The sequence below is a fragment of the Cydia pomonella genome, chromosome 20, assembly GCF_033807575.1.
Source record: "Cydia pomonella isolate Wapato2018A chromosome 20, ilCydPomo1, whole genome shotgun sequence".
NCBI lineage: Eukaryota > Metazoa > Arthropoda > Insecta > Lepidoptera > Tortricidae > Cydia > Cydia pomonella.
The window spans coordinates 14,536,919-14,562,841 of NC_084722.1; the positions used below are offsets into that span (position 1 = coordinate 14,536,919).

Sequence of the window (25,923 nt, forward strand, 5' to 3'; positions counted from 1 at the left end):
AACAGCTATTAACCACAATTTAAGAACAGATTTCAAATTAAAAAGAACCTTATTACGATGAAAACACAATTGCTTTTATAATGGCATGCGAAAGCCGATTTTAGAGTAAAATAAGGCATAATGACGTCATTGCTTAATGTACTGTAATGTTGTAGATGAGGTTTTAATTGCAAAAAGATGGTTCTAGCGTCTTGTTTCTTTTTTTTCAAATAAGTGATAAATGGAAAGACTGATGAGTCAATCTTTTTAATAGCAAATTATAATGAAAGAGAAAGTAGTTAATATGTATTAAAAAAGTTATTTAATAGAACATCTAATACAGAGCACATGTATAAAACTCATCGAAGAATAAAAGAATCTGATACTGTTTAATAAAGGCAAACACAATAATGCAAATGATGGTAATTACAGTCACGCACTTAGATCTCTTTTTATTCGAAAGATGTGAAATAATGTATCTTACTATGTCCCTGATTGTAATACTCATAAGAAATGTATATGTTGTGGTTTTAATAAGAAGAACGAGCAGCCTTGACATTATAATTATGAAATATGTATCTAGAAAGACAAATTCAAGAGTATCCAGATGTGTAGACATGATATTTAACCGAACACCAAAGTTTTCAATGTTTAAACAGTCTCAATACTTGAACAGTCATATAATAAATACTGTACTTATTGGTTTCGTAATATCCTCACTGAATCAACAGTATCTTATCCGATCTCAGTATGACAGTTCGAGCGTGGCTGTCCGTGCTCGATCTCGAGATAATGTTATCAGATCATACGCTATACTATACAAATGTCGAGAATTTGCAACGTATATTCTTGTATTCTAATTTTTAAATCAATAAAGAATAAATCATAGTGGTAAATTCTGATTAATAAATTTCATTATATAAAGTCAGCACCAGGTAATTCTACATCGCCTTCTAAAATGTATATTAGAAAATTTTGAGAGAAAAACGGAACAAACTATATTTTTATTATTATAACCATAGCACTTTGTATCCTGTCAAAGGTTAATAACAAAACTTGTTAACATATAATGGTATTAGTCGTTTAGCACAAGATGGTACGTACTTGATCAATAAAATTAAAAAATAATTTGATAATGCCATTAGTAGTGATTGAAAAATAAATAAACTTGTGGTGTGGTTTTGTCATTGTCGATTGCATTAGTTGTACAATACACGTAGACACAACAACCGCCTGCAGAGCGATCTCTATTACTCCTCCCTAAAATAAGTTTTATGTCAAAAATTAAGCTTTTTGCCCAAAAAATAAGTTTTCGTCAAAAAAAAACATTTTTGATACAAACTTTTATCGCCAACTGTACCTACTTTTTTTAACAGGCAACTACTACTCATCGAGACAATTATACTAATTCTAAACATAATTAAGTTGCGTAGTTTTATGACGGAGTTCCTATGGCCACCTGCTGTCTCTATCATCAGATCAGCTCGATGGTAACATAATATTGTATTGTCACCCAACTTACATATTTATGTGAAGTTACAGCTCAATCAAATAATGGGAAATGGGCCCAATTTAGCTTGCAAGATTTGAACGGAACATGTAGCTTGTAAAAAGCGTTAAGCCATACCTGTTCCTTAAGTTGCCTCTCAAGAGCCACGATCCTGTCGTTGGCCTCATCCAGCTGCTGCATGAGGTTCTCCTTGTCCTGCAAGGAACCCGTCAGTCTCCGCTCCAGGTCGGCCTTCTTGTCGCTCACTAGAGCCAGCTCTGCTTTGAGGGATGACAGACTGTGTACGTGGTCCTGTTGAGAAGACATGATAAGATTGTTTTACGCAGCAAATGATGAAGCTAATAATTATGTAAAAAGATTTAAAAAAATGTGAAATAAATCACCATTTGATGATAAAATACACTGTGATCCGATTAGTAAAATCTAGTTTTGAATGCTGTCATGCTCTGAGCAAGACCTTTTGTACGCGAAAGAAAAGACGTCAAGCATCGTAAAGTTCAAGCCATTCGTTAACATCATTATTCATTCACATCTTATAAATCAGCCTATGAAGCCGATGGTCCCGGGTTCAAATCCTGGTAAGGGCATTTATTCGTGTGATGAGCATGAGTTCCTGAGTCATGGGTGTTTTCTATGTATTTAAGTATTTATAAATATTTATATATTATATATATCGTTGTCTACTGTCTACTGTGGGACTTAGTCAATTTGTGTAATAATGTCCAATAATATATAGAGCGGGCGGGGCGGCCATAGCTGCCGAGGCTGCAAAATGCCGCAAATATATAGCTCTCACTGACCGGCATATATTTGTGGCTTTTGCAGTCGAAACTCTAGGACCGTGGTGCCCAAGCGCTCATAAATTAATTCGGCAACTTTCAACAAAAATTATTGATGTCACGGGGGACCGTAGGGCTGGCTCCTTCCTCGCCCAACGGATCGGCATAGCGATCCAAAGGGGGAATGCAGCCAGCCTTATGGGAACCCTTCCACAGGGTTCTGACCTGGGTGATCTAGCTTAATATAAACATATTGGGCTAGGTCACTCATGTTACCCTTTTTTTTAGGTTTTAATTTTAGTTTTGTAGGTAGTTTTAATTTTAGGTTACATTTTATACTAAGTTTGTTATTATTTAAATATAGTCACATATGTTAATTAAAAAGTTGTCAAAATCATAAATGATCGAAATAGTTTATAATATATATATATATATTTTTTTATATTATTTAAAATTCATACATCAAGAAGTAGAAGCTTCGAAAACAAGTTACCTACTTGCAAATCAGATAATATCTCAGGGATATCATAGACCACAGATGTATATTATGAAGTTGTCAGCACTATCAGCAGGTAAATAAATTATACGTTTAGTATGAAGCTTTGTTTAGTTATACTCGTATATTATCGACAAGGACCTTTTAAGACGTGTTTTTTGCTTACGCTACAATACGGTTCTTTAGTATTTTTTTTTGCACACCTGCAGACTCGTCTTCCTCATCGAACACTGATCCTTTAGTCCCTCCAACTGTGCCATCAACTGCGCCTCCGTTGCAGAAGATTCCTTCAGCTGTGCGGTTAGTCGCGAGTTCTGCGCCGTCAACTCCGCGATGAGGCTGGCTTTCTCTTCATCGCGCTGGTGGAAAAAGAAGGATCTAAAATTAGTTTTTTTTTTTTTATATTTATCATTAGTTTTTGTACGTCCAATAAACACAGACCCTGCACCATATTCGTTTCTACCTCTTTTCGGCTATTGGTGACTATGCCTCTCTCTCTCCCGTAAAAGCAAAAGTGTATCTATCGTACGCTTTTGATTTACTAACATACCTTGACACAATGACAATCAGTAGACGTTATCTCGTCGCAGCTATAAATTATCAGTTATTTGTGTCGACGAGGGTATATGCTAGCATATAAAGAATTATTTTAATAAACCTAGTCCTAGATTTCTGTTTATCTTACTTTGTTCTTTTAACAGTCTTCTAAAATATCTAGATTAGAAAACATGAACGAGTAATGTACGCATTAAAATAACTAATCAATATTAATAGGTTCAATCGACGAAAGGTTAAAGTCAAGGTTAGCTTAAAATAAAAATTTGGCAGCGACTCACGATCATTAATTTTTTTACGCTATAAAAAATCACCATATGCCAACAAGGCATCATAAACTTACATAATATGTATATAATGCATATGCTAACGACGGTATTCATAACATAACTGCACATAATAAATTGCTTAATTGTTAGTCGGTTTCCTGGTTAATGGAACAATTAGTGATATATTTAACGCACTGGTTAAAAAGGTGTTGACGGCTATGAAAGCAAAGATAAATTTGCTTAACTAATCTTTAAAAAAAACTGACATACTAATAATAAATAGTTTTTAATTGGGTTAAGTTTTTACTGTACCCATGTACAATTTATTTGTATCAATTTTATATAATTATGCAAAAACGCAAAATAATTGCAACAAACTGTCACTGTGTATGAAAAATACTAATATTATGTACATTGAAAAAATATTTAAAACATAAAAATCCATTACATCATTTGAGAAATTGGAGAAATTTGCTAATTCATATGACAATTACGAGGTGTGCCTCAAGGTAGTATTCTCTGTCCTAATAACCAGAACTATCACAAAACAATAGCCCGCCAAAAATTGCCGGAATATCCCATTTAGCTTCCGTAAATGTTTCTAATTACCCAATTTGAGATAGCGTAGGCTGTTAAAAGATTTCTAATAACAGCCCTTGGTTTCAAAACATGGTTTATGCAAGTCCATCCGAGATCCGAACCTTAAAATGTTGATCTAAACATCAAGCGTGGTTAATCGTATTAATGGGTGTAACTAATTTTGCGTTATCCAACAGGGGAATTTAGCGTTAAAGTTCTTGTTGATAAAGTTGATTTTGCTATGAGTTTGTTTTGCGAAAGAGTTTTTTAACAAGACAGCCTGGAGGACGTCGCAAGCCGTGACGGGTTGCGACATTGTCGGCACAAGATATAGACGAATTGCATAATGAGGTAAACAAATTTTGTTAACGTGACATTTTTAATTGGGATCAGGTATGTTTACTTGACATACATCATTACCATTAGGGTATTTGACGACACGCTTTGATCATGTTAAGCAAACGTAGTAGTGACATGAGCTAAGACACTCATAATCAAAAAAGAAAATAATGAGTTTAAGCCTGAGGGCACCCCTTCAACGTAGGCCAAGAAGAAGGAAAAATATCTCTTGATTGTCATATACTCGTATGTGAAAGAATCTAACGACTCTAAGGAGTCGCGACTAGGGTTTGTAAACCGGATTTCCGGACCGGATCAGAAATGTATGAAATGACCGGGATCTGGATCCGGATCGGCCAGGGATCGGCGGATCTTCCCATACACTTCAGATCCGTCGTGCAAACTCTAGGCGCAACCCATTAATTTTGACGGATGTCAAGAAATCCGTCTAAATGTATGGGTTCCAGAGCTTCTCAAAAAATTATAATCTGAGAACTCTGCGAAATCTACACATATCTTTTTATTTATTTATTTATCCAATATTAAAAAATGTCCCAATGAAATAACGTCAAATCTCTGTCGCTCATAGTTTAAAACAAATTCCGGTAGTTCTAATGATTAAGGATGTGTTTACAGACGGAAAACCAAATGTTCTGGCATCCTCTGTTGATTGTCGACTAGCAGGGACAGTACGGCTGTTTCGACATCCGAGTTGACAATTTAATAATGATACTGCTACTTGGCATTCATGTTAACTGAGAAGGTTGTGGCAGAAATTTGGCAACACCTAAAGCTACAATTTGAAGTAAATGAAGTTTAGTAGTAAGAGAGTAATAATAAACAAATATTTTACCTATGACACTCCAAGTACTGACACATGCAATGAGTGATTGCCTTAGAAACCATTTTGTTTCTTAAGTACTTTAGACAAACGTGGAAAACAGTAGGTAGTTAAAAGTCCAAACGATTTAATTGCCACTTAATTTGTCACTGCTAATCGAAACAAACATAAAACACCTATTAAGCATTTCATTATAATTCCCAACAGTGCTGTTAGATCCAGCAAGTCCATTATAAGCTAATTTATGGGTGTGTAACATTGAGCGTGTGTTTTGGGGACAAATACGTGGAAATTACGCAATTTTAGTTATGAGGCTTGCCCTTGACTGAAACTGTATGTCACGTTGCGTGGAAAATGTCCGTGGAAGTTGGTGGAAAATACGTCATAAATATTAGGTCATACCTGTACGCTCATTTCCATTTTTAAGCTTGGCAAATAAAATATACCCAAGTAAAGTATGAATATACATATTATGAATCGGAATCTGACGGAGCCAGCGTTGCAGATTTGTTACATATAAACTAAATTATTTATTTATTTTCAAGATTTTGTTAAAAAAATTAATTACTAATGTTACTAATTACTAGACATCCGAGTTTTTATCGCATGGTAAAACTAATAGCGAGCTATGGAGTCGACATTAGCAATAAAATTCAACTCATATTCATACTCATTTATCTATTTAATTACTGATTTTAATTTTATAGCCAAGGATATGTAACGATTATTCTTATTTGTCATATTTATATATTCAAAGACAAAATTAAAGGAACGTTTACAAACTCGTCAACGTTCTTGTCCTTGATTATAAAATTAAAATCAGTAATTAATTAGATGAATGAGTATGAGTATGAATATGAGTTGAATTTTATTGCTAATGTCGACTCCATAAGCTCGCTATTGTTGTTTACATTTTACTATAGCATTTTGTGTAAGCTCACTAAAATTCGCAGGGAATTCATTCCGGATATAGTGGCACATGGGTGGGATCTATTTACATATCTTCGTCCAGATAATGGCCACTTCTAAAATATGATAATCTTATTTTTTATTTCCAACCGTACTATATGTATATTGCTCTCATCAATGCCTGTTGTGGCTGTATGTTTCACGTAAATAACTATATTGCGATATTAAATAACTATATAAAAGAGATAAAAAATACAAAATCAACATTTGTGCTTCGTGTGCTGATAAAACGAGACTTTCATTCATCGAAACACATTGTCCGAAACGTGTAAACGAGTTTGGCTTCAGCAACCCCCTCAACTGTCACAAATAGGATTACAGTCGCCGAAATGCTAATTACCTGGAAAAGTGGGCATTTGAAGGGTTTCTTTAAGAATCGACTTTGTTATTGTAATCCATTTGTAGAATCTTTGTTAACATTTGAACTCTAGCTACACGTCAATATCCTTCTAATAAGATTTTCTGTGTACAGTTCAGAAGTGAACGGATTTCGTTTATTAATTGTCATCACCGTATGTTACACTCTTTGTTTCATATATGTAATATTGTAACTTAAATAGTCGAAATTGTAATTTTTAAAAACTCGCTTTTCACGGGCGTAAAGTGTTACGCCTTAAGCTTATAGGGACCGTGCGCGTTGGAGGGTCTGCCATCTTGTGGTCTGAATCGGAACCATAAACAGGCACATTTACACGTCAAGTGTTTTCTTGTGCATAGTAGGTTCTGCCATCTTGTGGGCTACATCGGAACAAAAAACATCACGTTTACGCCTCGCGCCAAAAATCTGACGGCTCCTGTGCTGCCTCCTATAGTTCATGCACGCTCCCTATTGGATAAGTCAAAACTTTTGAATCAAAAGTGTCAAAACGAATCCAATTATCTAAAACAGTAGTGTTTTACTGTTATAGTGTTTAGCTAGTGAAGTTCCAGTATATGGATACTGGAAGATGGCTTCTCGCTTCATCATCAGAGCAGCAATATGGTTATTGTTACCGTAAAATGTGCCTACTTTGTTCTAAAATTTCTCCCAAACTCGAAAATTAATTCAAATTTTGACATTATTATATTGTGGTAGTTATGTTGATATTTATGTTTCCCGATTTAATGTAGACCATCACTACCATCATGTTGTAATACTCAAATAAGGTTGTGATATAGTTTTCATACATAAAAGTGTTAAAAAGCAATAAAGAGGAGGAAGCTTGAATATCTAGGCCACATAATGAGAAACCAAAAGTACGAGCTTTTCCAGTTGATAATACAAGGCAAGATTCTTGGTAAAAGAAGTGTCGGAGGAAGAAGAATATCGTGGCTTAGAAATATACGCTAATGGTTCCAAAAAAGCACACAGTCACTTTTCAGAACTGCTGTGTCGAAGATTCAGATTGTTGTGATGATTGCGAAACTGATATAGCAGACGGCACTTGAAGAAGAGAAGATATAAAAGTGTTGGAGCACAATTTACCTGTGTAGTGAGGAGCAAAGTAGACATGCACATTTTACGGTACCGGTTATCATAGATATATAGATAGATATACACTTCATTGGCACAACTCAGTATAAAGATACAAGAAAAGATTATACAATTGATTAAATGTAGAAGCAGACAACAGGCGGTCTTTTCGCTAAAGAGCGATCTCTTCCAGACAACCTTTGTGTAGCAGAAACAGCAAAGAGAATCGTAAATGATGGTCTTCTTCTTCAGCCTAGCGCCAGGGTGCGCTTTCCTACTCAATCTTCTCAACTTTGCCCGGTCTTCGGGAACCATCAGGTGTCAGGTTTATTAAAGAATGGTATTTACCTATGAAAAATCGTAGTTTCATAACGATATGACATTTAAAAGTAGGTGGGTTAAAACCGTCCTGAAAGATTTTATTTGCTATTGTTAGTTGATTATTTATTTACAAGTTCTACACATTAATTTACACGTAATGCATCATGTATTTACCTCTTCCAGTACTCTTTTCATTATTAAAATCGTAACCAGAACACATAACCTCGTTTTAATATTGTCCAAAGCCAACAATGCCTGGCCTTGGCTCGGTTCGCGCGATATGATCCGGCCACGATGCTAATCACATTTGGCTTTTTGTCGATGCAAGGGCCAAGGATAGAGGTACTTACATTGTTTTAGCCCGTTTCGGACAAATTAGGGGTTATTGTAGTCTGGTCTTTGTTTAGAATGAAATTGCCGTCAAAAGAGTAAATTCACTATTAAAATTTGGCAGTCTGTTAATTAAGTAACTTTATTATATTTAGTGTTAATTAACTAATTGCCTCCGCTGTTTCCTGGGGACCAAAAAATGACAGTTTTCTTGCGGACTAAGTTGAAAACTGAGGTCGTAAGCTGAGTTTCCGGGTACAATCAGTAGTTGCTATGTATATTAACTTCTAACAGCTGTTGCTATTAAGAGTGTTCTCTAAACTGCCAGTTAGGTGTACAGTTAGATGTGCAAGTTGCGGACGTTTTCCTAAAAGTGTTGTGGAAATGGTTTCAGAAATTTCTGGAAAATTTCATTAAAATTTCTGTTTTGGAAACGGAAAGTTTAAATCTCCGTATATTTATCTTCTAGAAATTTAGCAATTTTGGAATATGTGACACATTAGTCAGGTGGACTGCATCTGTACCTTTGCATAATAATTCAGCCTATATACGTCCCACTGCTGGGCACCGGCCTCCTCTCATGTACGAGAGGGTTTGTAGTATAGTCCCCACGCTGGCCCAATGCGGGTAGGAGACTTCCCATACACCTTTGAAAATCTTCGCGGATGTATGCAGGTTTCCTCACGATATTATATTTTACCGAAAAGCTACTGGTAATCAAATGATATAAATAAATAAATATTATAGGACATTATTACACAAGTTGACTAAGTCCCACAGTAAGCTCAATAAAGCTTGTGTTGAGGGTACTTAGACAACGATATATATAATATATAAATATTTATAAATACTTAAATACATAGAAAACACCCATGACTCAGGAACAAATATCCATGCTCATCACACGAATAAATGCCCTTACCAGGATTTAACCCGGGACCATCGGCTTCGAAGGCAGGGTCACTACCCACTAGGCCAACTAGGCCAAACTGGTCGTCAAATTCCGTACATAAGTTAAGAAAAACTCATTGGTACGAGCCAGGATTTGAATCTTTGCATAAAGATTACATATTATCAGTTATCTATCCGTGTGAACGATGGTATCATTCCACTTTATTCTCATCTATGGCCAAATTATATATTTCAGAAAGGCTGATAAGTAATTTAATATCAGACATAAATTCTGCACTGTACCTAACAAGTGCAACGTCCAGACGTAACAATATGCAACTAGGTACTCGTACTCATTTTAAATGGAATACGTATGAATAATATAACATCTATATTAAGATCGCGTGTATATAATCAGTCTGGATCTAAGCAATACTAAATAGTATAGTTATTTTTACTGTCTAGGTCTCGACTGAGTGAATCATATAAGTACTATAACAAAGATTGCACGAAATCATCAGGAGTTGTGGTTTTTTTTTTATTTTTTTTTATTATAAAATTTTTTGGGTCCAGTCCCCGCGAATGTACGGGCGGCTGGATCCGTAAGGTCTGTGTGATGTTTTATATCTCTAATGAATTAATTATGTGACACTGGGATGATGTTGTGTTGTTATGAAAGGTAATGGTGGTAATGGAGTTGTGGTTTACGTCGCATTGCAAGAGACGATGCAAAAAAGGAGAGAAGGCAACACATGAAAACGGTTTCATAAATGTGTTTTACCTAATCTAGATTTACTTATGTACTGACACTAACGAACGGGCTAGATGATGTTGATTAAGTTCTAAATCGTGAATAATCCTGATCGCATTACTACGATACGATACAATCATTGAAAAATTTGGGTTTTAAGTTTATTTTTGCTGTCATTCCTTCGAATAATTTTGTGTAACAAATAATGATCAACCAATAAGCATAAATCTTTTTTATAGGTACTTACACGCTGCTAATTATATGCGTGCTCATTTAATGGGTGCAAAATTAATTTGTTACTAATTTATTAAAAACTACTATCCGAAATGGCTCTCTGAAAATTAAAATTCTAAGCTACTTACTGTTGAGTTTTACTAAGCAAATATTTGCCTAAAGTCTGCCTAATTTAATAACCACGCAATATTCGTAAAATCGGAAATAAACACTAAAATTTAAAAATAACTTCAATTGCCATCCCAATTTGTTATAATTTAAGCCTAAATATATTACGATAAGATTGACCTCACATTTTTTACCTTTCACCTATTTAGTTCTAGTCTAGACGATTTTTGTCTAAGAAAGTTTTGACCGTAAAGTTAAGCCGAACCAATTTCTTCGACCTATGGCCGCAATATTGTGTTAAAGCCGGACGTAATATCACAAAAAATGAAAGAATTCAGTTTTTACTGACAGTGCGCATGGTCTCTGAGGGCCTACCGCAAACCACGTTCAACATGTTGCCTCTCTGTTGCACTCGTAAATTCGTACGTAAGTGTGACAGAGAGGAAGCATGTCGCACGTGGTTCGAAGTAGGCCCTCTGCTCTGCTCTTTAGGAAAGAAAAACTTAATAAGGTGTGGTCTTGACAGCGCTGCGTTTGCGCTTTAATTTTTTGTTATAGGTAAGAAGTTTTGTACTAGTTATAAACGAGGCAGAATGGAGATCGGTATTATGTACAAAAACACCATTGGAGTTCGTTCAAGCAGGAAATCTGGTAATCGATGGCGGAACCAAAGAAACACAGGAGATTTTTGCACTTACCTACTCGTAGTAGGTAAGAATGGTAAGATATATAACAAATGCCGGATGGCACTTAGAAAAGTAGATAACCCACCTGCAAAGTTGTATTTTACGCTGTCTCTTTAAGCCAGCTTTCAGAGAAAAATATTCCTTAATAATTAGTTACATAATACATATTAGGTTTAGGTTCACACAGGTTATGTACCCGAAAGTTAAGAACAATGATTGAATATGTTGATAGTCTCAACTACTCTTAAGTCTCAACTCGGCGCGGCGCCTGTTTTGAGCGAAGGAAGCAAAGAGCATATAATCACTACGTTTTAGAAGGAAGTCACAACAATAAGGGTGCGTTTCGACCAGCGATGTGTGAGGATGCGTTGCGAGGAATATATTTTTAAGAATACATAAAATCAATGCAGCGAGGAAAACAAATGAAGTGACTCTATTGGTTCTTAGCAGACACACCCTTCGCAAAGCATCGTTGCACATCTTTGGTCGAAACGCACCCTTAAGCTTCAGAATATTTAAATTTCGAGTACAGAACGCGTATTTTTAGTCTATGTATGACCCGGCTGGTCACTGATCACCTGCTACAACCTTTCGGCTGCTGTACCTCGCAGAAAGATACCGAATTGCTCCTACTATACCTGTTTGACAGAAGTGTCCCTTGACCCGATTTTAGTGGTGAGCTCTCGAATGACGTTCTGCAGCTCCCGTATGCGCGCCTCGTATTCGCCCTGTGTCGGGTCCAGCCGACGCGTGTTTTTGTATTGTAACGTACCTGTTTGACAGAAGTGTCCCTTGACCCGATTTTTGTGGTGAGCTCGCGAATGTCGTTCTGCAGCTCCCGTATGCGCGCCTCGTATTCGCCCTGTGTCGGGTCCAGCCGACGCGTGTTTTTGTATTGTAACGTACCTGTTTGACAGAAGTGTCCCGTGACCCGATTTTAGTGGTCAGCTCGCGAATGTCGTTCTGCAGCTCCAGTATACGCGCCTCGTATTCTCCCTGTGCCGTGTCCAGCCGACGGCGCAGCAGGTGCTTCTCTTGCTCCAACTCCTGTGAACAATATATATGGTTAATAGGTATGATGTATGAAGTCAAGTTTCATGTATCTAGGAAGGATAAAATTCTAGTGGTCCGTGGCCACTTCTTGGAGGCGTGACATGAAATAAATAATATAATTTGGTAAAATGCGTTTGTGACGCATAGTCATACTGTTATGTTTTGTTTATATATATACTTATTAATAATATAATGATCTTTTATCAGGAATGTATCGTCATTTATACTGTATGTAATGTATACATATAAAAAGTAATCAATTGTCATTGCTCTTGGGTGTTTTACATAATTTATAAAACAAAAACAAAACACAATCGTTAGAAATCACTGCATATCAACGACACATTGTGACATTGTGACCAATGACAACATTAATGACATTCCTGAATACTAAATACCATAACTACGAATAGTACCTTTCTTTCCACCATAAACAATAGACGGGAAATGTACAAAGAAGTTACTTCCTCTGCCGGTGCCGGTTTTTTGCAGGCAATCAATTGACGATTTGATCTGATGAGCATTTGTTTCACTAGGAAAACTAATTAAATTAAAGTTTGCCCAGCGACTGAGGCTATATTTAACCTTTAAAACGTCATGTCGCAAATGAACCAATTTCACGTCACTTGATAGGGGGGAACTAAATTTGCTGACTATATCAAGTCAATGGCGGCGAAAAGGTTGATAAATCCGTTTAAAATGCTCAATAGTCCACGTAAAAATGATCTGTCTTTGCACGTTTAGATTTTGTTAAAAAAATTGGAAATATCGGCGGAAAATAGCATTACAAAGAAAATCTAAGTGCCAATAACAATTTCCTTGAGTTTAAATACTTTCAACATAAAACGATTAAAGCTATGTATTGTACGCGCCTGTAGGCTCGTATTGTCAATAGATGCAGGATGTATTACAAATTCAGGATAAATCACGACTTGTCACGAATACCTGATCTCAAAATTTCAAATATAACTTCTTCTTCTTTCTAGCGTTCTCCCGGCATATTGCCACGGCTCATGGGAGCCTGGGGTCCGCTTGACAACTAATCGCAAGATTAGGCGTAGGCACTAGTTTTTACGAAAGCGACTGCCATCTGACCTTCCAACCCAGAGGGTAAAACTAGGCTTTGTTGGGATTAGTCCGGTTCCTCACGATGTTTTCCTTCACCGGAAAGCGACCGGTAAATATCAAATTATATTTCTTACATAAGTTCCGAAAAACTCATTGGTGCCGAGGTTTGAACCCGCGACCTCCGGATTGCAAGTCGCACGCCGTTACCGTTAGGCTACCAGCGCTTCTTTCAAAAATTCAAAAATAACTGATTATGAAAAATCATGAATTTAAACATCATTTTCTGTAACGCTACCTTCACTTGGTATTCATCATCAACCCACACTTCTAAAAATAAATACCAACATTAATCAAATCTCATAAGAAAGAAGAGAGACTTAGTTTCTCAAAGCAATTATGTTAGCGACGTTAGATTAGATCATTCGTTAACAAGTAGCAGTTATAAATTACCGTATGCAATTACCTCACTTGAGACAAACTGGTTGTGTGATTAGATGCGCGAGCGCAGGCATTCGCAATGTAAACACATGATCCTGATTTGACGTTACTTGTAGCTTTTGACACGTCGGTCCTTATGTTTGCTCTGTGCGTACAATACACGTTGTACACGTACAGGATTGCTGGTCAAATATCGAAAGTGCGAGCAACCAAAAAAATTATACCACGTCGGTGGCAAACAAGTTGGTTTGTAAGCAGTCACCGTAGCCTATGACACCGACGCCTGCAACTCCATATGTGTTACATGGGCGTTGCCGAACCCTTTAAAAACCTGTACACTCCTTTTTTGAAGAACCCCATGCTGTAGGCCCTCGGGAAAACCTCAGCAGGGAACTCATTTCACAGCCGGAGCGTCTGCGGGAAGAAATTCCTCTTAAACCGCATAGTACGCGACCATTTAGGTTCTAGCCAGTTCTAGGGTGTGAGGGACACTGCCGACGGCGAGCAAATTATTTGTGACCGAAACCGGCAAAACGTCCCACTTTGTCACGTGCCATAGGGAGCGTGCATGAACTGTAGGAGGCAGCACAGGAGCAGTCAGATTTTTGGCGCGAGGCGGAAATGTGATGTTTTTGTTCCGATGTAGCCCACAAGTTGGCAGAACCTACTATGCACAAGAAAACACGTGACGTGTACATGTGCATGTTTATGGTTCCGATTCAGGCCACAAGATGGCAGACCCTCCAACGCGCACGGTCCCTATAAGGACAAGATTTGCTTGTATCTTTATACGAATAACCTCTCAAGGCGTCCTTATGGCTCATGGCAAGCGACAAAGTGGGACGTTTTGCAGGTTTCGGTCACATTTGCTTTTGTAACAGTATAATCCAACAATGTATCACACTGTATATCTCCTCAATATACATAGTAGCTTTTCGTATTCTCCAGCCCGCTAGCCTTACTGGTACATTGAAATAGCTATGAAGCTCAAAATTGGTCACGTTTCTTCATCTGTCTCTTTCGCTCTAATGGAATGTTCATAGACGTGACGGCTTCTCTTTTGCAGACAATTATCTTCAAACGTAAGCGCCATGCTAGACCTGTGTCTGAGCATGACGGCAAGGCTGCTCGAGTAGGATATGAAATACATTAGATACCTGACATTTGAACTCTCGTCTGTCAAATAGTATGAACATTTTGCGTCATGAATTTTCACATTTTTCGCATGCGTACGTTGCGATTCCCCACAAAGCACTTCGAACATAAATAGTCAATAATAATGTGCATAATATCAAATCAAGATCAGATTTTTAAAATCCCAATGCCGCTCAAGGCGGGTCAGGAGTTTTGAAGATCCGATCCGATACACATAGACAAGATTATTAATGGTGTTTTCTATGATACTGCACTGATTCTGAACATATATTATAAACATATTTCGTTCTTGACGCGTTTCGCTTGTGTTTATTTATGTTTTTGATAGCGATTTTAACTTAAATTACTCGTAATATATAAATGTCACGTAAAATACATATTAAAATAAACAAAACTATTTTTGTTTCCTAAACATACCACGCACAATGTAAGTACATACAATAATTAAGAGTAAAAGATGTTAAAACTCTTACAAATTGTAGGTAGTACTGTAAACAGCTGGTTTCGATTCGAAACAAAAGAACATACGTCATTGTCTATGTTTGCAACAAGACATTTGAGTAAACGTACTGTTTGTAATGAGGTTTAAAGAACATTGTACTGGGAAATAGGCACATGAGCATGTTGAATGAATTTTAACAATTTGAACGGTTTTTTTTTTGTAAAATGGACAGTATTGGCTAAATAAAGTATCATCTTCATTCTGGAAATAAAACGCATATTATAGAGTAAGGTTCAACACCCTTGATGTCATAATACTATAATAAATAAATAATCCAGTAATTATTGGAAATTGCCTATGAAGCTGATGGTCCCGGGTTCAAATCCTGGTAAGAGCTTATATTTGTGTGATGAACACGGATATTTGTTTCTGAGTCACGGGTGTTTTCAATGTATTTATTTAAGTATTTATAATTTTATATATTATATATATCGTAGTCAGGGTACCTACAACACAAGCCTTATTGAGCTTACTGTGGGACTTAGTCAATTTGTGTAATAATGTTCTATAATATTTATTTATTTATTTTATTTTATTTTATTTATAAGACTACATCAAAGTAATCGGTATCTTGGTATTTTTTTTAACACAGTACAGTACATAATATACATTTTCACATTTATTGCAACCCATCTAAAAGTCGCGCTTGGTGCAGTTTGGATGATTTTCAATTATTTAGAATTAGAAATTAGAAATGTTTATTTGCCACAATACGTTACAATAAGGTCTCAATACATTTTACAGTACATATGGTCCTAATTTACCGCCCTAGTGCGGTAACTAGCACTATATGTGCGTATGTCGAAAATTTAAAGAGAGTCATGTACTGTAAAACGTTGCACAATACACGTGCGAAAAGGTAATTCGCAACTCGTGTCGATTTAAAACACTCCTTCAGTCGTGTTTTAATTTATCGCCACTCGTTGCGATTTTCCTAGGTTTCGCACTTGTATCGTAATGTACTATTGTGTGAAATATGCTGTCAAGTGTTATTCCACCTTTGCTTTGTAATGCACCGTTTTGCACTAGTTTGTACCATACCGATGTCGAGTTTACAACACAACAATACTTTCAAACGTCTGACATCCGTCAAGAAACCAGATACAATAATAACACCAACCACAATAATATTATGACTTCAAATTCCTTGACACGCCAGTTCCCATCTCAAGTTGACATTTAAACAAAACAGCGTATTGTTATGAGTAAAAGTAATAGACAAGACTTGAGAAAACGCCCTAGTTTCGAACTTAGATCTGTCACTCTGGTAACCTTAACCATTATATGTAAGATCTCCTGCCACGCAGACCTTTCACGGATGTGGAGGTCTTACTGTATTGGTTTTTCAATGAGAATAGTTTCTGGTTCGGATCTTCACATAAGTTGATAATGCAAGTATGGTAAGTGGGTCTTCTCTCAAGCGTGCGATAAGGCGAAGGCAAATTTCTAATGTCAAATTTTCTATTTTCTAATTGTTTTGTTAACCATTGTTCTTGTATTTTATTGTAAAGTAACGTGACTCTGTTATTTTGAATTATTTTCGTCTTTCGTTCTTTATAGGGACTGTGCGCGTTGGAGGGTCTGCCATCGTGTGGCCTGAATCGGAACAATAAACATTACATTTACACGTCACGTGTTTTCTTGTGCATAGTAGGTTCTGCCATCTTGTGGACTACATCGGAACAATAAACATCACATTTACGCCTCGTGCCAATAAAAATCTGACGGCTCCTGTGCTGCCTCCTACAGTTCATGCACGCTCCCTATAGTTCACATGTTACGATATGTGCCTATTTGCTTATTATACTGTTTCACGATCGGTCTGGCCTAGTGGGTAGTGACCCTGCCTATGAAGCCGATGGTTCCGGGTTCGAATTCCGGTAAGGGCATTTATTTGTGTGACGAGCATGGATATTTGTTCCTGAGTCATAGGTGTTTTCTATGTATATAAGTATGTATTTATCTATTTAAGTATGTACATCGTCGCCTAGTACCCATTGTACAAGCTTTGCTTAGTTTGGGGCTAGGTCGAACCGTGTAAGATTGTCATAATTTTTTTTTATACCGAATGCTAAGTTTCGTGATGAATTAGCCTGACCATTTTCTCCTACAGCCGATTTCCCAGTCCCCAATTAAACAGACGGATAGGATTTATTCCATTGATAACAAAATGCTGTTGTGTCATTCTCGTAACTTAATTCGTTGGAATAGTTATCGGATGAGTTAAACAAAAATGAATAATCGGACAGACAGACGGACATGACGAATCTATAAGGGTTCCGTTTTTTGCCATTTTGCTACGGAACCCTAAACATCGGCCCTTCACCTTTTGACCGCTTATGATTTTTCATCGTGCGTGCTCGTGTCGCCGCCAGTACGAAGTTACACGAAGTTTTGTCTTATTTATCAGACTGGATATTGTTTTTTTTTATTTTTTATTTAGAAGCCAAACAGTCGTATAAACATATCAACAATGCAATACAAATGTACCACAACAAAAGGAAAATACAACAAAAAGACCTGGAGGTTCATAAATTATAAATTATGTTAACTGAAATAAATATAGTTATATAGCCAATGCAAATTTTTGAATCCGATAGAAAAAATAACTGATATCTGTTCTTATATATTAAAACAACTTACGTTTAACTATATTTTTTAGACTGTATGTCTTATTTATCATACTAAGGCGGTTAAAAGGTTAATATATTAAGTATATTTATTGCACAAAAGGAAGAGGCCGCACACGCAACAATACTTCATGTAGCTATAAAACAAAAATTCAATTATCAGTAAAGTTTAAATTCTTAATTATTATTTTTACTCCATACTTTTAATAAGGTATGTGTGTGCGTGTGTAAATCCAGTCATTCACATTACAATGCCTATATTTAAGTATCTTAGCAAATACATTTTTTTTATTTCGTTACAACACGAACACAGGATTGATACCAATCAAATAATAAACATCAACAAACCTGGCATCTATTAAAAAAAAAAAAACAGAGTTGCACAAGTTAATGACATCTTCAGTTTCCTTTCGATTGTTTGCATCCAGACAGACAGACAGACAGCATAGGTAAGGTAGAATAGTGAAAGTGCTCGCGATAGTCCGGTGCCCATGTGTGCTGCGCATTATCATACTATGCGCGCGCAGGGACGGACTGTGTGAAACGGTGGATACCAAAATAAATAACGACAATAACCGTTCTGTAAAATCAGCCCGTTCTGGACCGCATTCGACAAAGAGCGACTCAAATTGTCGGCTGTAAATGTACTCGGCCTACGCATGTTTATCTTCACCACTTAGATGGTTGGCAGTACTCAACAGTGCGTTTCTCCAGAAACTTCCTGCCTCGAACAGCCACACTCTGGTATGAACTGTCGCTTGCGGTATTTCCGGAATTCCGGACCGATACCACCTTCAAACCTTCAAGAAAAGATCGTACCCCTATCTTAAAGTCCGGCAACGCACTTACAACCCCTCTGGTGTCGCGGACGTCTATGGGCGACGGTAATCGCTTACCATCAGGTGATTTGTCAGCTCATTTGATCTTCGTTCACGTGTAAATAATATTATAATTTTCAGAAACTGCTACCAGTTCTAAAGCGAAACATATTTACAAAAGGAAGAAAATACTTAGGCAACACTAACAAGAAGATTTGGTATTTATACCTATGTAAGTTCTTAATTACGTGGTAATTTTGTGGACAATGATTGTAGTACCTACTGGACTATAGTTGGGTGGTTTTCTGATTTTACGATATGTAATCCAGAATGATTTTCTAATATTAAATCAGTGCCCCTAGTGTAAATTTAGTGTATAGCGAAACGTGACGTACGCGTTTGCGTTAAGTCTCATTTTGTATGGGTTTTTGAACAGCGCGCCAAGCGGGACGTTTTGGAAAGTCAAAAATCTCATACAAAATGACACTTAACGCAAACGCGTACGTAACGTTTCGCTGTCGAAAATATTTACACTAGGGGTACTGGTTTAAGTATATTTTGTTACCTGACGGAGTTTAATACAGGTCGCGTAGCCAACGTTACAATCGTTAATGCTCCGTAGCGTAGCGTAGTCACTTCTCTTTATCACTCTTCCATATTAGTGCGACTGTGACAGTTGCGTTTCATTCGCCACGGAGCGTGAACGATAGGCACGTTGGCTACGCGGGCAGGTTAGTGATATTCAAAATGTGGTCCGACAGCGGCAGTCGTGCACCACCCTAGTCCGTGCCTGCGCGCATTAGGCGCAATCGTGACAGACAGACTCTTGCGCATGGCATTGTGCGCATCCTAATCGATCATGTGCGCTCGTCTGTACACAGTATAAATATTGTGTAATTATCAGTTCTTTGACTCCGTAAGGCATTTCAAATTTATTGATCGAATTCAACAATTGCTTGAATATAGTTATTTGCCTAGTTAACTATCATAATATAAAGTCGTATAGATTAGTCGTATAGATTATATTGTAATGTAACATTGTGAAATAAATAAATCAAAACCATTGAATTAAATAAAAAACCCAGGGTTTGGATCGCGTAAGTTTTGGCTACCTGTCGTCGTAGCCGTGACAAACGTCAATCGAAAATTAAAACCGTACCAACATGACAGGTGCAAACGAAAATTGAATCATTGTGATAATTTCATCAAAAGGAATTCCAGGATATACACGTGACCAGCCCGGTGAGGGATGCGTTCATAAAGTTAACTTTTAGGTAAATACTAACTTCATGAAACACATGTTATTTATTATTCTGTTACAGTGTTAACTACTCCGTAAAAACTCTTGTTACCTACTAAATGTTCTCTTTTTTATGTCAATTGTATAATTCGCTAAATAATACCGATACCTCTCCAATTAGCTGCCCAAGGGAGGTTTTTTAAATCCAGAAAGCTGTACCCGCACCTTTTTCATTACTTACACAATCAAATTGTTGCATATTGTTGAGATAAATACTTACCCACTCTTTTTACCTAAGATGGACTACTTACCTACCTAACATTTATACCTATGAACTGTTCTAAAAAGTAATGACATAGAACATATTTGTCTTTGTATAATTTCTATACACTACTAAAATTTTCTATGAACTATTGTTACTCCCATTTCTAGAGATTAATAAATTATTAAGATTCTACAGAACAAGTAAACATATTTGAGAATATTGCCTGTGAAAACAAAAAACTAATAACTTCACAATCATTATAAGGTATGCGCATACAATGCAAAATAGCCATCGGATAAATACGGACATCGATGATCAGCACGTATCAATACAAGGTGTAACAAAAATAGTGGGTATCCATTTAAGTGAATTGCATATTCGGTATCGTGTTCTGATTAGGAAAAATAGAAAAAAAGCTTTTTTGATGCGAAAAAAAAAATTCCCCCTTTAACCCTCTATACAGAGGACAAAAGTTATTCGCGTCAAATACATCTTTTTTCCTTCTCCTTTTTCCTAATCAGCGGCGGCATCATGGTTCCATTTTTATCACTTGTCACTATGCCTGTCACTTTCTCGCTTACATACTTGTTAGAACGTGACAGGCATGGTGACAAATGATAAAGAGCTAACCATCTTAACCCGGATCCCCACTATTTTTGTTACACCTTGTTTACTGTATTCAATATTTATATTGTGCCTAAGCTCCGTAATTACGTAGCCTAATGTCTACGAACATTTAAGGACCTTCTGATGCGACGCTCGAGGACAAGCGATAGCCATAATGACAGGTAGCATCCATGGATATATGACTGACGACATTTAGATTGTGTAATATATAATGGATCTTAGTAAAAACATACATGTAAGTAAGTAAATATTCTTTATTGTGCACCATACAGTTAAAAATAGACAGGAAATGAAAAAAACACGTAAAAGTTAGGTAACAACAGGCGGTCTTATCGCTAAGAAGCGATCTCTTCCAGACAACCTTACATGTACAGTGGACGCAAATGTATGCTTGAAAATATTATATTATATACGAGAAACCAAAAATGCTATAAAATAAAATTAAATAAAATTAAATATTTGTTCCATGAAACTACTGGTTACCTAATACCCCAAGACATAAAAATATGTGTATCAAATAGAAGCAAAGCAATATCCACAGGTAAAAACGTGGATTATGCTGAATTGCTTTTATATACAACTTCAATAAAAAATACAAAATAACAGGGCATGAAAGTAGACGCGAACTTACCACGAGAAAGCATCTCTCCAGGTAAATTAACCTTTTAACCAATCAATCAATATCTTTATTGCTCATAAGGAAAAAATCCATGCAGATACACAGTATAAAATCATATCAAATTTAAACAAAAAAAAATATTATAATAACATGTCAATAATATAGATAATAAAATTAATAAATAACACAAAATTAAAATGGATGAGGTCATTCCGATTAAAATAACTAACCACCATAGTCTGATATAAAAGACATACAATATCCAGCTAATAAAAAAGACAACACTTCGTGTAACTTCATACCGGCGGTGACACGAGCACGCTCGATAATAAATCTAAGCGGTTAAAAGGTTATAAGCAATAAGTTGAAGAGTGGGCCCAGCTATACGATAAACTTTAGACATATGACAACTATGGTAAAAGAGACTGATATAGGATAAACATATTAGATATGCACCATAGAAACGCGTTAGAAAGTTGCACAAATGTTGAATCGAAAGCAATTGCAGTAGCATCCGAGGTATCTACACTATCTACCATGTAATCTCTTCATAGCATGCATGTTGCAGTTTGTTTAGAATAATTTGCTTTCTGTGAAAAACTTTAGACTACTTTTTTTCGTTATCTGAGCTATTGATTATAATGAACAAAAATTTAGAAAATATTACACAGATGAATTTGAATGAAATCTTTTTTAATTGACATTTCAAATTATGATGTTATGGAACAAATCCAATTAAAGCCCGACCAGAAATATAAGATCATTGTCAAGAGGGCGCTGTTATTCTCATGTAGGTGACAGTTCAGTTTAATATGAAAAATTTAGTTCCAATGAAATTCCGCAATATGGCGCGCGATCATATATTACTGGTTTAACAATGTCCTCACAATTGTAAAAAATATTTGTCATTTTTTTAATACTAATAAAACCCTAAACTGTATTAATAATATCATTGTAACCTAATCCATTTAATTTAATGTAAAATTTGACGTGTAATATAATATGTATCTAATAAATGAGTATGAATAGGTACTAGTAAATACCTACTGACATAATTTTATCATTAGTTACCTTTTTATACAAATTAAAATATCTGTAACATAAAATTAAACAAAAATGACGCTTAAATTTAATTGATTTAATAATAATAATTAATTTCTTTATTTAGATAACTAGGATCCATTGGGGTTAGGTACATAGTGACTTAAAATCTATTGTTAATATTTAAAAATAAATAAATAAATTAAATTGAAATTCACATATTATAAATAAATTAACTTAAAATTCACAAGAAAATAACTAAATTAAATTAAAATTCAAAATTAAAATTCACCCAATTAAACAACCCATGATCATTAATTTATTAATATGTTTGTGCATGGGAGAATCAGGCTTTCCTACAAACATTTTCAGGATGCCGTTAGAGCTGCTCCGTATCCTATTCACTAGCGAGGCAGTTCTTTTGATTTACACTGCAATGTTTCAGTAAAGATTTTCTTATATAATAAAAAAGACAACTACATAAATTTAAATAATAACAAATAAGTAAAATGAAAATATTTCATACACAGTATACGCATAATCATAATTATGTCTCCAGAACAACAATGAAATTACAAAACACGCTGATGAAACAACTTACAAATTCACAATAAATGTGACTAAGGCAACCTGAAGATGACGTCCAAAACGGTGTTCTGACAATATGACATAATGGGCATATTGTTTTGTAATACGGTCACGAATTACGAACCTAGTTAACGAGATTTCTCTCAGGAGAATGCTTATCTTGTACACAAATCTGCATTTTGTCTGTCACTTTGTCTAATTTTAACAATTTACAATTACGTGAACAGCCCGCGTAGCCAACATTCCAATCGTTAACGCTCCGTAGCGTAGTTATCTCTCTCTATCACTCTTCCGTATTCGTGCGACAGTGACAGTTGCGTTTCGTTCGCTACGGAGCGTTCACGATTGGCATGTCGGCAACGCGGGGAGGAATTCGGTAATATTGGGCTTGAAGTGATGTTCCACTGATAGACCTTCCCCTTCTTCCTTCTTCCTCGCGTTGTCCCGGCATTTTGCCACGGCTCATGGGAGCCTGGGGTCCGCTTGACAACTAATCCCAAGATTTGGCGTAGGCACTAATTTTTACGAAAGCGACTGCCATCTGCCCTTCCAACCCAGAGGGTAAACTAGGCCTTGTTGGGATTAGTCCGGTTTCCTCACGATGTTTTCCTTCACCGAAAAGCGACTGGTAAATATCAAATGATATTTCGTACCTACATAAGTTCCGAAAAACTCATTGGTACGAGCCGGGGTTTGAACCCGCGACCTCCGGATTGCAAGTCGCACGCTCTTACCGCTAGGCCACCAGCGCTTCTCCACTCCACTGATAGACCTTCCGACCCGATATCTGACCCGTAATGAGTCGACAAAGGACAAAGCTTAAAGACAACAGGGTGCGTAGCAAGCATGCCAATCGTTTACGCTCTGTAGCGAACGAAACGCAACTGTGACTGTGATAGAGAAACTCAAAGCGTTTCGTTGTCGTAGCGCAAGCGATTGTCACTTTGGCTAGGCACCCTGAGCTTAAATAGAAAACCCCTGTTTTAGAATATCCGTATTAGTGTTATTAACATCCAAAATAATGTCGTTATGGACTCAGAGCCAGAACTCGTAACAGATGAACTTAATTAACGCGTACTATGAACATGTCATATGGTCATAAAATCAAAGCTCGCAGGACCACGTGATTCTCTGTCATACGATTGGTTATTTTTATAGTTTTTTTTTTTCAGAGTGATGAGGGAATGAACTTTAGAGCAAGCTTTTTGAAGGCGTAAGTACTTTAGGTAGATTCGGACTACTCCAAGTTGTTTTCATAAATTTCATGTCGTGTTACGTCAAGTTTGTGCAAAGTTAAAGTGGTCAGTCTATGCTTTTTGTTCCGCCTGTTACTTCACACTACGCTGTCTGGAACACACATGTCACCACCCCCCATTAATCTTCATAGCGGTTCACCTGTTATCGCAGAATCACAACATAGATATATATTACGATTGAGTGCGCCAATATGTCCGATGCGACAATTAGACCTTATTCCAAACACATAGAGTCTGTAAAAGGTCAATTGAATTTACTGTTTGTACCAACATCCAGTCATACAGTTAAATGATTTTAATTTGTATTGTAAAGGATTAAGGTTTAGGACAGGTCAGTGAGTGTTGCTGATTACAGTGCCAGCTCGCTACGCAACTCGATTTGCATAGCGCCAGGACAGGAAGGCAGACAGGTCCCGCGCCAGTTTCCTTTCATTTCCCCTTGACCAAATTATTTGTAAACAAGAGCATGTCGGGCCACGCTCAGTGTAGGGTTCCGTAGTTACTCTTCCGTCACAATAAGCTAAACTGGAGCTTAAAAGTAAATTGTTAACCAAGGGATGAAACGGTACCTTTCACGCGAGTTAAACAAATAGGCAAATTTGCATAATCAGTACCTAAATTAAGTCTTTTTACTATGGGAGAAACTTTTTGCGATAACTCAAAAACAGCTAAACTGATCATGCCCGCTATAGTTTTCATTTAATGTCTTTCTTAAGCTCTACTTCCACGATTTTTTTCATATTTTTTGGACCTATGGTTCAAAAGTTAGAGGGGGGGGGGGGACACATTTTTTTTCTCTTTCGGAGCGATTATCTCCGAATATATTCACTTTATCAAAAAATGTTTGTTGAAGACCCCTATTAGTTTTGAAAGACCTTTCCAACGATACCCCACACTGTAGGGTTGAAACAAAAAATAAAATTCACCCCCGCTTTACGTGTAGGGGAGGTACCCTCAAAAAAAAAAATTTTTATATTTTATTGTACGACTTTGTCGGCTTTATTGATTTATATATCCATGCCGAATTTCAGCTTTCTAGCACTAACGACCAAGGAGCAAAGCCTCGGACAGACAGACAGACAGACAGACAGACAGACAGACAGACAGACAGACAGACGGACATGGCGAAACTATAAGGGTTCCGTTTTATGCCATTTGGCTACGGAACCCTAAAAAGGCATAAAAAGTTTGGAGTATTTATGATATTTCAACAATTTCTGTAAATTTTCTACCGCTTTGCATATTAACAGTAGAATGTCTTCGTCTTGTATTGTATGTTTCCGACTTGTTGAGGTGTTTATATTTATATATTTATTTATTTATTGCAACCATGGTATTATCGATATTACAAAGTCTGGGTAGTTCCACATGGACCCTGTTTACTATATATATAAATAGTAGGCGTTCCTCCGATCTATCTTAATGCATTTTTTGCAAGGCGGCCCATATAAAATATTGTATTTATTTAATATTTACTGCACATAATAAAACACACTGTACAAAAGGCGAACTTAATGCCATAAGGCATTCTCT

The 25,923-nt window shown here is 36.5% G+C and overlaps 1 protein-coding gene across 1 annotated transcript in view; it reads right to left on the reverse strand.

Annotated features, from left to right (window-relative positions):
- Positions 1–25,923, reverse strand: part of LOC133528838 (bicaudal D-related protein homolog) — a 141,665-nt gene that overhangs the window by 33,258 nt on the left and 82,484 nt on the right. The window contains exons 2-4 of the mRNA XM_061866325.1: positions 11,997–12,137; positions 2,968–3,123; positions 1,607–1,780 (exon numbers count right to left, since the gene is read on the reverse strand). Coding sequence (XP_061722309.1) covers positions 1,607–1,780; positions 2,968–3,123; positions 11,997–12,137 — 471 coding nt within the window. The remainder of the gene's footprint in view (positions 1–1,606; positions 1,781–2,967; positions 3,124–11,996; positions 12,138–25,923) is intronic.